This window comes from Mustela nigripes, chromosome 6 (assembly GCF_022355385.1).
Source record: "Mustela nigripes isolate SB6536 chromosome 6, MUSNIG.SB6536, whole genome shotgun sequence".
NCBI lineage: Eukaryota > Metazoa > Chordata > Mammalia > Carnivora > Mustelidae > Mustela > Mustela nigripes.
In genome coordinates, this window is record NC_081562.1 from 113,549,944 (window position 1) to 113,562,017 (window position 12,074).

At 41.6% G+C, this 12,074-nt stretch overlaps 1 protein-coding gene across 7 annotated transcripts in view; it reads right to left on the reverse strand.

Annotated features, from left to right (window-relative positions):
• PRKCQ (protein kinase C theta) overlaps nucleotides 1-12,074 on the reverse strand; it is a 179,689-nt gene that overhangs the window by 33,483 nt on the left and 134,132 nt on the right. For all 7 annotated transcript variants that reach the window (XM_059404046.1, XM_059404042.1, XM_059404048.1 and 4 more), the window contains 2 exons: nucleotides 5,518-5,609; nucleotides 3,961-4,023 (listed from right to left, as the gene is read on the reverse strand). In XM_059404046.1, the coding sequence (XP_059260029.1) occupies nucleotides 3,961-4,023; nucleotides 5,518-5,609 (155 nt within the window). The remainder of the gene's footprint in view (nucleotides 1-3,960; nucleotides 4,024-5,517; nucleotides 5,610-12,074) is intronic.

Below are 12,074 nucleotides of genomic sequence, written 5' to 3' on the forward strand. Positions count from 1 at the left end.
CCATGATCTATCCTGGAAAATGTCCTACGTGCACTTGAAAAGAATGTTTATTCTACTGTTTTCAGATAGAATGTTCTGTGTATATCTGTTCAGTTCATGTAGTCTAATGTATTTAAAACCACTGTTTCCATATTGATTTTCTGCCTGGATGTTCTGTCTATTGATGTAGGCAGGGTGTTAAAATCCCTTATTATTGCATTGTAGTTAATTTCTCCCTTTATGTCTGTCAATATTTGCTTCCTATGTTAGACACTCCTGTGTTGATATATATTCATAATTTTTATGTCCTTCTGTTGGATCAGTTCCTTTATAATTATGTAATGCTTGCCTCTGTCTCTTGTTACAACCTTCAGTTTAAACCTGATTCCGTCTGATACAATATCACTATAGTTTTTTTCTTCCATTTGCGTGGATTATGTTTTTCCACACCTTTACTTTCTCTGTGTCTTGATATCTAAAGTCTCTTGTAGGCAGCATATAATTGGGTCTTGTTCTTTAATCTACTCAGTCATCTATGTCCTTGGATGAGAGCATTAGTCTTTTTACATATAAAGTGATTATTGAGAAGTTTGGACTTATCACTACTTTGTTAATTGTTTTCTGGTTGTTTTGTAGTTCTGTTCTCTTGCTCTCTTCCCTTATGACTGGTGACTTCCTTTAGTGTTATGCTTGGGTTCCTTTCTCTTTATTTTTTGTTATCTATTGTAGATGTATAAATGCATCCAGAGTACGCAGCAGTCTATACTAGCTTAATGGTCACTTAAGTTCAGACTACATTCTTAGTCCTCCTTCTCTATGTTATATATTTTTAATGTTCTATTTTTTAAAAAAGATTTTATTTACTTATTTTGGAGAGCATGAGAACATGAGTTGGGGGTAGGGTTAGAGTCCCTGGTGGTGGGACTCAATCCTGGGACTCCAGGATCACGACCTGTGCGGGAGGCAGCTGCTTAACCAACTGAGCCACCTAGGCACTCTATGGTATTTTATTTTATGTATACTTTTATGTAAGGAATCCAAGAATTTTTGTACATATAATTGATTTTACATTTTAACCTTCATACTAGGTTTACAAGTGGTTTTCTATTTACTTTTACCAGTGACTTTTTTTTTTTTTTTCCTTTCATCATTTTCTTCAAGGCCCTTCTTTTCTGCTTGAAGTAGTCCTTTTAAGTTTCTTGTAAGGCTGGTTTGGTGGTGATGAAATCTTTTAACCTTTGCCAGGAAAATTCTTTGTCTTCTTCAGTTCTGAATGATAACCTTGCTGGGTAGAGTATTCTTGGTTACAGTATTCTTCCTTTCCGCACTTTGAATATATCATGCCTTCTTGCTTTCAGAGTATCTGCCTTATGGAGTTTCACTTCAACATAACTAGTTGTTTTTCTCTTGCCTCTTTTAAGACTCTCCTTATCTTTAATTTCTTATATTTTAATTATTTTGTGTCTCGGTGTGGACCTCTTGTTTTGGACTCTGCTCCCTGAACCTGGATGTCTCTTTCTTTCCTTAGGTTAGGGAAATTTTCAGCTATTATGTCTTCAAATAAATTTTCCACCCTTTTCTCTCTTCTCTTCTAATACAAGCGTTAGCATAGGTTAAGGGACCTCTGTGATAACATCAAGTATACTAATTTTTTAAAAAAGATTTATTTATTTTAGAAAGAGTGAGTAGGGGGAGGAGCAGAGTGAGAGAATCTTCAAGAAGACTACCTGCTGAGCACAGAGCCCAACACGGGGCTTGATCTCATGACCCATAAGATAATGACCTGAGTTGAAACCAAGAGTTGGATGCTTAATTGACTGAGCTACCCAGAGACACCCATGCTAATTTTTAAAGTTCTCTTTTCCTTTTGCTGTTCAGCTTCCAGGCTTTCTATACCCCATTTCCCACATGCTGATCTGTTATTCTATATCCTTTAATCTAGTATTGATTTACTCTAGTGTAATTTTCATTTCTGCTACTGCATTCTTTGATTGGCTCTTTTTTTGTATTTTCTGTCTGTAGAATTTTCACTGAGTTCATCTACTTTTCTCTCAAGTCTGTTGGGCATCTTTATGACCATTACTTTGAACTCTTTGTCAGTTAGATTGCTATCTCTATTTTATGTAGTTCTTTTTCTGAAGTTTTGTCTTGTTCTTTAGCTTGGAACATACTCTTCTCACTCTGACTTTTTCTGTTTATTTCTATGAATTAGGGGATAAAGTTACTTTCCCTAGTCTTGAAGGAATGACTTTGTGTAGGAATGTCCTCTGTATAGACTGTGTATACCTGGGGTGCTCTGTGCTGTGGGCTTCTTGGAGGGATGGTTGGAGCTGATGCAAGTATAGGCTAAAGGGTCTTGGGGCATTCTGCACTATGGCTTCCCTGACAGGGTGGCTGGAGCTGAAGTGAACATAGGCTGGTATATCCTAGGGCAACTTATATCAGTTTGCCCTGGTGGATGGCTGGAGTTGGGGTGGGCATGGGTTAGGGGTGTCCTAGAGTGCTTTGCATTTGTGTTGCCAGGGCTAGATGGCTGGAGCCATAGTGGGTGCTGGCCAGAAGTGTCCTAATATGTATATACTAGAGCAGCCCTAGTGAGATGGCTGGAGGTGCAGCAGGCAGGAGTGGAGTTGCCTTAGAGGGATGGATGAAGCTGGTATACGCTGGCACCCCGGGGCTCCCAGAAGCAGCAGCTTGACCAGAGGGCCTGGACTCTGCTCCTCTCTGCACTATCCAAGTACAAGGGGAGCTTAAACAGTGGTTCTTGCCAGCACCTCTGATTTCGGGGAGAGTTTCAGCAGTTCCCCCCACTGTTCGGTGGACATTAGTAGGATTAGTAAATGGGTCTCCTTCACTTGGAGCCTAGTTGCGCTTTAAACCACTCTTCCTCCAGGTGGGCAAGTCTGCATGGCCCTCCTCAGCGCCATACCTCCCTCTAAAGTTGGTAGTGTTGGGCTCCCCTCATTACTGTGCTTCTATGCTTTGCTGAGGAGAAGCTGTCTAGTTGGCCCGAAGTTCTTCAGGTGGAATTATTCCTCCATATGTTGGAGTAGATTTGTGTGTCTATGGGAGGAGGTGAGTTTAGGCTTTTCCTAAGCTGTCGTCTTGGAACTCCTCTTTCCACTGAACCTTACTGATGATTCCAGGTCAGTGCTAGGAACACCTGCTACAGGAGAGCACACAATCCCACTCTCCCAGGGCCTTTTAGTTGTCCCACATCTTCCTTTTATGTCAGATTCAACACGTCCCTCTCACTGTGCTTGCTGGGCCAGCCTCCAGCAGCTCAGCCAGCCTCCTGTCTAGCTTTTTCTTTTTTTTTTTTTTAAGTCTTATTTTTTCCCTTAGCCTGCAGTGTGTCAGAAACCAGAAAACTAAGCTTTTGAGGGTTTCTATGTTAAATAAGTGTCAAACTGTATTTGGTGAAAAGAGGTTAAGGAGATTAAAGCACAACAGCTTTCCTCGAAGAAGGATGTGAAAAGATGGTGTATGATAGAGACATTTTGGACAGACACGCATTCATGAAGGAGGCTACATGTGCGGCTTCTATCCACTTCTTTCAGGTGTAGGCAGATACGTTCCCACAGGTGCATTTGAATGTTCAAGGAAGCATTCCCCTCCTTTCCTACCCAAGAGGAGAACATTCCATAAACCTTTCTAGCCGACCCGTGCAAAACCAAGAGATGTGAAGGAGGCAGAGAGAAAGCCGTAGTAAGATGCCAAACAGAAATCAGGGCAATGGAAGGGGACGAGAAAAGTGGACACGCGAGGGGCGATAACTGTAACTATCAGAACAAAGAACAAAATGAGGTCAGAACCGTACTGCTTTGGAGACGGGGGTTCCTGGGTTGATTGTCCTCACCATGGGCATAGAACTTCCTGCCACAAAACCACCCTGGCCCTTTCCCCTCACTACCGTGATTCAATTAACTGGACCGGGAAATCCAGATCTCTCAGCATGTGTTTCCAAAGAGTAAACTTTACCTGTACACAATTCCTTTGGAATGAAGGAACTGCAGACCGAGAATGATTTCAGCAGCATAGAACCTGGGGGAAGGAAAATCAAAGTGGAATATGGATGCATTAATGGAACGAAAGAAAATCCCCTTTTGTGTGTACACACAACTTCTATAATTTTGTTCAGTCCTAAAAAAAGAGAGATGTCATCCATTCTGTATGTGCACCCCCAGCCCTGAGAGGATGAAATAACACCAGAATTTAGTCTTATCTGCACCTAGTGCTTATTCTTATACTTGAAGCTATGATTTTCCAACTGTTTTTATTTTTTTCTAATAAAACACCCATGGACACTAAACAGAATAGTGTAAGTAGTACAAGAAAATAATTTTCCCTTTTATTTTAAACTCTGCTTAGTGCCCTTAGACCTACATGCAGGATCATTCCACATAGATCTGAGTTGTTTATGGGCAAGAAATGTAGCCCGAGAGGTAAAGGAAGGATATTGGAAGATGGGAGTGAGATGCTGTTCCCCATCTCCAGTGATGACCGGCACCTGGAAGGCATTCAGAGCACGGCAGACAGCATGTCTCTGATGGCTTTCATGCCTTCCAGAGGTATGAGAAAGGCACGTTGAGAATCCTTTAGCATGAAAACTGCTTGATTTTTCTGCTTCACAGAAATCCCATAAAATTATCTCTGGGCACTTTGCTGATGGTTCCTGGAGGTGATGAGCTTAGTGGTATGCTAGGCAATGGCTTTGACAAAAAGTCATTTCACCCACGGGTTTCTGTAGGAGCTGGTGGGACCAGTCCATTTTTCAGCCCAGCTCAGCCTAAACCACTCAAGTGTGCATTAGGGGTGAGTGAAAGATGACAGAGCACCAGGGAAAGAAAGCTAGTTGTACCCATATTTTTAAGTGAGCCTCATGGCACAGTTTTCTCTTTTTCTGAATGTCACAGTGGTTTTATTATTGAGGAAACAGGGCCCACGGGAGGAGGAGTACCGGGGCTTTCTGTGGGACTCAGCTGCGTTACCACCTGGTAAATGCAGTCTGCCCATTTTCACTTGATGCCAGAAAAGGCGAAGATCTATTCTCAAGGAATAAATGCCTCTTCTGGTTTCATAATACTCATGTCCCTGGAGCCAGATGATTTATGCCTTCACATAGAGCTCCCCATTAGTAAAAGCCTTAGTTAAAACCTTTAGTTAAAGGTTCATCCCCATGACCACCTTTTAAAGATCTGTGTTTCATCTGACTACTTCTATTCAAGGGCCAATATTTGCTTCTGTGTTTAGATTATCTAGAAGCGTGACGTATGGGGGTAGCTTCTTAAGAAACCAAGTTGTTGGTTTCAAAACACAAAGAAATGAAACAAAACGGACTCCAGTTTAAGCTTCACAAACGGGGAACGTTACCTTGTCTGGTATGTCCCCAGGCAGTTGCCCTGACCCGGGACAGTGGCGTGCTGAGTGAGGCAACAGGAAAAATACCACATGGGAGGAATATTCTGTGCGTAAAGTAAGTACCTGGTACCTGACAAGAACAGTAGAAAAACCCCAAACCCTTCAGAAGGCTCTTACGTTGCTCTGGAAAGATCAAACTTGTGGCAGCTTTGGATGTGGTACATTAAGTCCCCTCCATTGAGATACTCCATCACAAAGAAGAGGTTTTCCTAGAGAAAAACAAAACCATTCCAAATTTCAGCTTTTTTTAAAAAAAATAAGAAAACAAGGACTACTTTTTAAATGGATTTAGATTATTTCAGGGAAACTAATTCTGTCTTGATCACATCTAAAAAGACGGTCCCAGTAACTTAGCTGACATATAGCATTTCTGAACACCAAGAAGCTTGGGGCATATGGGAGGCGTACATGTATGTGTAACATTTGCTGGGACACTTGCTACTATGACTCAGCAGGTGGGTCACAGCCTGAAGGAGGGTCCCACTGGACTTCACCACCCGGCAGTGGGATGGTGTTGGGCACTTAGACTGCAGAAGTACTGAAATTGATGGTGTGTAGGATGGTAAAAAGAATACAGTTTGGGGCTCCAATTCCAGGTTCAGGGCTTGGAAGTATGCATTCAACACTCAGCTGGTAGTTCTGAACATATTGTACAGGTATGGCACTGTGGCAAGAGTGGGGGACGTGTGTTCCTGCCTCAGCCATGAGAGATGAAACACAGTCCTGCCTTCAGGAACCTTATGATTAAGTATCGTCTTACTTCTTTCCAGTCCTGATTTCTCTTGTGAGTCACAGCTAATGAGCCAGCTCGCTGTTCCTAACAGAAGACACCATGCATGGTACTAGGGCTGGTCCCTTTGAATGGTGGCCATCCAAAGCAAGGCTGAGGGGTCTTCAGGTTGTGGTTAGAGTATCAGACGTGACTACAATTGCAATGAGCCTGAGTTCCCCCTACTGTGTGAGACCATACTTCCCAATAAGTACTTTTATGGCATTTTGAGCATCTTGATTGAGTGTCCTCATGAACCACAGAATTAGTCATCCTTGAAGTGTGAAGACATTTAACATGTCTGTGCATGAATTTGCTCCTGAAAGTCTCACTTGGGTGATTTTTTAACAGAATTAACCTTTGAGTTTTGATGTGAGACTAACCAAGACCCTGGGGCATATGAGGTGATGGTATTCTGGTCTGACAGTGACGTACAGCCCGACATTTCTACTGGGAAACTAAATACTGGGGCTACTATCTCAATAGTTTAGGTGTTGTCCAGCTTTTTCTAAAGTGGACCCCTGATCTAGTTTACTGGTTCCATATATCTTCAAGTGGATCCCTTGCCATTATGGATAGGCTGAAATACTCTGCGGATAGAAGTCCTAACTTAACATTGTTATTTCACACGAAACTTGAAATTAATCATTTGTCCAATCTTCACACATCTGCTTTATCAGCAGAACATCTTTCCTTTATCTCTTATTCTTTTAAGTACTGTATGGACTTCTAACTACTCTTTAACATAAAACTATGAAGGCCTGTACATACACAGTGGTAGAATTGCCTCAATGCTCAGGAGAAGGAAAGATACAAAAGCTTAAAGTAAGGTCATTTATAACAGTGCTCAGACAAAAGGATCCTCAAGAGTTAGGGAGCTTGCAAATTCCTATAAAAGTTGAAAATTTGGAATTTATATATTGTCAGCTAAGATTATAGGCAAGAGGCCAACCTTAACTTCTATACAACCATGGCATAGTAGTCCCATCAGTTCTTGGGCTTACATCAGCTCTGCACCTAGCTGTGAAGGACTGGGGGCTGAATCTGTGGTGAAAGAGTCTAAGATATCCCAAGGCATGGTCATTGTTTACTCCCTTGGGCATTCCAAGAAGACCACACTACCATAGTGGTTATTAATTAAATGGTAATGGAGATTTAGAGCATCTTGGATGCCATACTTATCCTATTAAAAGATTTTATCTCTACAATAAATCTTTTTAAACCAATCTCTTCTAATTCTCATCTTTAGGTTAAGCCAGGGACACTGAAAAAAAGCCAGTCAATCCTCTTTGGTTATTTATGATGGTATATTGCTTCAGTTGAAGTGCTTAGTTTGGGCAACTACCAGTTGGGCTGCTTATAGGGGTTTAGGGCAGTCCATGCCTGGAGGTCCAGCTTTTAGGTGGGCAGGATGGGAGAAACCAGTCATCCTGCTAGAAGGTGCTACTCTTTTCTAGAGTGTTCTAGAAACTGTTTGGAAGTCTTGGAGCTACTCAACCAGGGAACTTTTGGGTCTACTCTGGGCCCAATGAGATGACTCTGTGATGAAATGAGAATCAATACATATAATACATACACAACACACAGTCCTAGGGTTTGGGTTTCAAGGATCACATTTGAAGGCTAGATAGATCTTTTAAAAATTGAGTCCCAAGTTCCAGTCATAAAAAGTAAATACAAATAAAACAGACTCAGACTTCCATAAATGGCTGAAAAAAGAGTGCTCAGAGCTGAAGGTGACCTGCCACTAACCTGGAACTCTGTAGGATCACTCTCAAAAAGACAAATCTGCCCACTGAAAAGACTCCACATTGGCTCAGACAGAACTAAATCCAGAAGGACAAGACTCAGGGTAATGGTCAAGACCAGAAGCTTTGTCCTTACTGAGAGCTGAGTTCATGGTTCCTTTATTTGTGACCTTGGAGAAGTGAACCTCTCTTAAACCTCATCTTCTTTACTTATTTGCAAAATGGAGGAATAATCCCACTTCATAGGGTTGTCATGAGTATTACATGAGTCGATATATGTGGAGAGCTGGTTCAGGGTTAGCACTCACCATGCACTTGATAGTTGGTAGCTGTTGTTATAGGAAACAATTTGAAAAGCCAGTTAAAAAAATCCCAGCAGATCAGAAGAACTAACTAAATGGAGAGAGATTCCATGTTCATAAATAGGAATACAAAATTATCAAGATGTCTGTTCTTTCAAACTTGACCTATAGATTTAGTGAAATACCAGTCAAAATCCCAGTGAGGTATTCTGTGAATACCTAAAAACTGATTCTAAAGTTTACGCAGACAGTCAAAAGACCCCAAATGGACAAAAAAATTTTATGAAGGAGAAGAACAACGTTGAAGGACTGACACTACTCTTCTTCAAGACTTACCATAAAGCCACAGGAATCAAGACAGTGTGGTATTGGGAAAAGAATAGACGAGTATATGAATGGAACAGAACAGAATCCAGAAATAGACCTCACAAATATAGTCAACTGACCTTTGAAAAAGAAGCAAAAGCAATACAACGGAGCAAAGACGGTCTCTTCAAGAAATGGTGGACACCTATATAAGCAATTCCACCTTTCTTAATTTTCATTATGTCTTACAGGAAGAATTAACACAATGTCCAAAACCAAACAGTAGCAGATACTTCTCAGAAAAAGGACCTGCATGGTCCTGGGGCTCTCGAAACAAAGAGGAAAGCAGGAGTCTAGATCTCCTCCCATGGTGTCCTATCTGTTCTGGTCACAAGCTGAGAGAAAAATGCAAAGCAGACTACTGAAGGATGTGGGCTTGTGAACCACACACAACAGTGTGGAACTCTCTTAATTCTGAGTAATACATGTTAACTGAAGCACGTGATTCTTTTGCGGAGGGAGACTTGACATTGTGAGGGTGTTGGGGGATGGGGTGCTCCAATCTGCCCTGGTCTCAGACTCTGTCAGCAGCTCCTGGCACAGCAACCATGGAGTCGAAATTCTTGTGTCTGTGCCATCACTGACCGTCTGTGACCCGGAAGTCATGCCATCCCAGGCCTCAGTCTTTCAACCTCTGAGAAATGACGGTTATCAACTAAACTCTGCTTTAGTGGCCTCAGCACCCCCTGATTTTCACCATACATTTAATTTTTTTTCCCTTTGGGGATAAAGATGACTTAAACTACTGGATCTTATGTACATAAGTACATAAGATCCATCCCTGATGGCAAAATGCATTTGAGAGGATGGGAAGCTTGCAAAATTCTTATGAGAAGTCCTTGTCTAGAAACAATGCATATACGAAATAAAATTAAAGAATAGAGGCGAGCCTTCTCTTGGAACTCTCCTCAAAGGAGGTAAGCGTTATGGCCCACCATGACACCCCAAAGAAGGCTCTACAATAGTGGTCGGATGACTTCTTCCCATTTAAGTAGTCTCCTGGTTATGCTCCTAGAACATGGCTATTGGTTGGGGGCAATAGGAAACATGTGTCCCATGGGTTAGAATAGGATGTGCCTTAACACTGTTATGAGCAGACATTGAGTGGCAAGAGAATAACTTGCTGATTGTTCTATTCTGTTTCTGAATCATGTATTTTAGTGTCTTAGAACTCAAGCAGACTTGCTTAAAGAAGAATGTCTGTGACTTTGGAAAAGAATAGAAAGAATGGAGTCGAGTCTGACAACCTATAGGGTTATTGTCCCCAGTTTAATCAGTGAATTTTTTCTTGTGTATGTAGGTGGCAAAAACACAACATTCTGTCAAGGACTCCTTGGAAATGAGAAATTTATAAAAGAAAACTTGCCTTGCATTCCCTGCAGGAGGAAACAAGCTGAGGGTCTTGTAAGCTCTGTTGGTATGAACTCAAACGGACTGATTCGTAAAAAGAGTATTCAGTAAGCCTTCCTGGTCTTTAGAGTGAGTTCTCCAAGTGTCCTTCCTTCATCCACTGATTTTATTAGTGAAACAATAAAAACACTGAGCATATTCCCATCCTCTCAGTAAAGTAAGTTTAGCTGGGGTTTGACAGTGCAATGACATTGTAGCCACTGGAAGAAGAGCCGCCTTAAATAGTCCTGAAGCACCTCTAGCTAACAAGAAAGTATTTGACATACCATTCAATAACCTTTACCAGTGTTCAGTCTATAAATATACCTATGGCATACATGCTGTTCTGTATGCCAGACTATAAAAACGAGAGTGACAGTTATGTATTGTTTTACTGTGATTTTCTGACAACTGAACATAGTTATTGATGTTTTTACTCTTAGATGGGTATTGGAAGTTCTGTAGCTCTTTTTTTTTTTTTTTGGTGATTTAAAAAATGGTATTCATTATATTCTTATAAGATCACTTAAATAATATATATCAAGTACTTTCAAAAATTCAAAATAACCTAGCATTTTGCAAAGAATTCTTTGTCTTTGTGTACAAAGTACTGGGCTTTCCAGTTCCTACAAATATCTTTCATTGTGTGGCTGATGGAACCCTAAAGTTGGCTCTCCTATGTTCTTACAAAATATGAAATTGCTGTAGGGAGGCTCTACTATCTAAATACCTTTATATTTAGACGATTCTGGTCTGAATTTAAGACATTGCCTTGGGGCACCTGGGTGGCTCAGTGGGTTAAAGCCTCTGCCTTCGGCTCAGGTCACGATCCCAGCGTCCTGGGATCGAGCCCCGCATCGGGCTCTCTGCTCTGAGGGGAGCCTGCTTCCTCCTCTCTCTCTGCCTGCCTCTCTGCCTACTTGTGATCTCTGTCTGTCAAATAAATAAAATCTTTAAAAAAAAAAAAAAAAGACATTGCCTTTGAACCTCTACCTTCGTGCCTCCCATCATTTTACGCCCTCGTTGAGTCTTAACTCATAAGTGGACATACGGTCCCCTTCAGAGTGTGAACGACCTCAGACGTTTTTACTTCCACTTATTGTCCCCCCAGAAGAAGGGTTTAGTTGAGAATTACAACCTGGGAAAGTTGCCTTTCTGACACCCCCAGCTCTGTAGTCATGCAGAAATGGGAGGGGTTTCCTGTCTGGAAGAATACAGAGCTGGGGGCAGAGCTACCTGAGCTGTGTCCTCGGAAGGAGCACCCCACGTGGGGGTGGAGCTTGCTTCCGGTTGGCACAGGTGTGGGGCACACTGGGTGGTGGGCTCACCTGTATACTTACTCACATCTTATCAGTTTGGTCACCCCAACACTCAACTTCCTAGTTATGCATGTAGTTTGGAAGGGAATCTGGAGTATTATATCTATTGCTTTCTTCAATACTGAGCTATGTATTCCAACATCCTACAACAACAGGCTTATTTCCTTTTTCATTAAGGACACATCCTCAAACCCAATAGATAATCATATGTGTGCACGTTATATCTAACTAGGGAGTGTGTGTGTGGGAGGGGGAGAGAAATCCCTTTCTACAGACCAGCAAACTCCTTCATTAGGGCTGGAAAGTCTAATTAGTAAAATTCACTGCCTTTAATAGACCTATTAGTACATTTCAGAAATAATGTGCCTGAATTTCTAGAGGTCTGTATCTTGCAATGGGAACTCAGGCTCAGTTGCTATTTACTGGCTTAATTGTCCCACAGGGTCTTTTTGCATTAACTAACAAATTATTTCCTTTCATGACAAAGTACAAACAGAACTCCATTTCATGAATTTTAAAATTGTTTCCCCTGATAGGATTAGGTCTCTAATGAGAAGCCCTAGAGCAGTTAGGCCTATGGACCTCACCACTTGAACTGCCCGCGTTTAAATCCTGGCTCCCTGCTTAACGGGTGTTTGACTTTTGATGTGTTGCCTATCCCTTAAAGATCACCTCAATTTCTTTATCTGTAAAATGGGGATAAGAACAGTATCTACTGGGGCGCCTGGGTGGCTCAGTGGGTTAAAGCCTCTCTCTGCCTTCAGCTCAGGTCATGATCTCA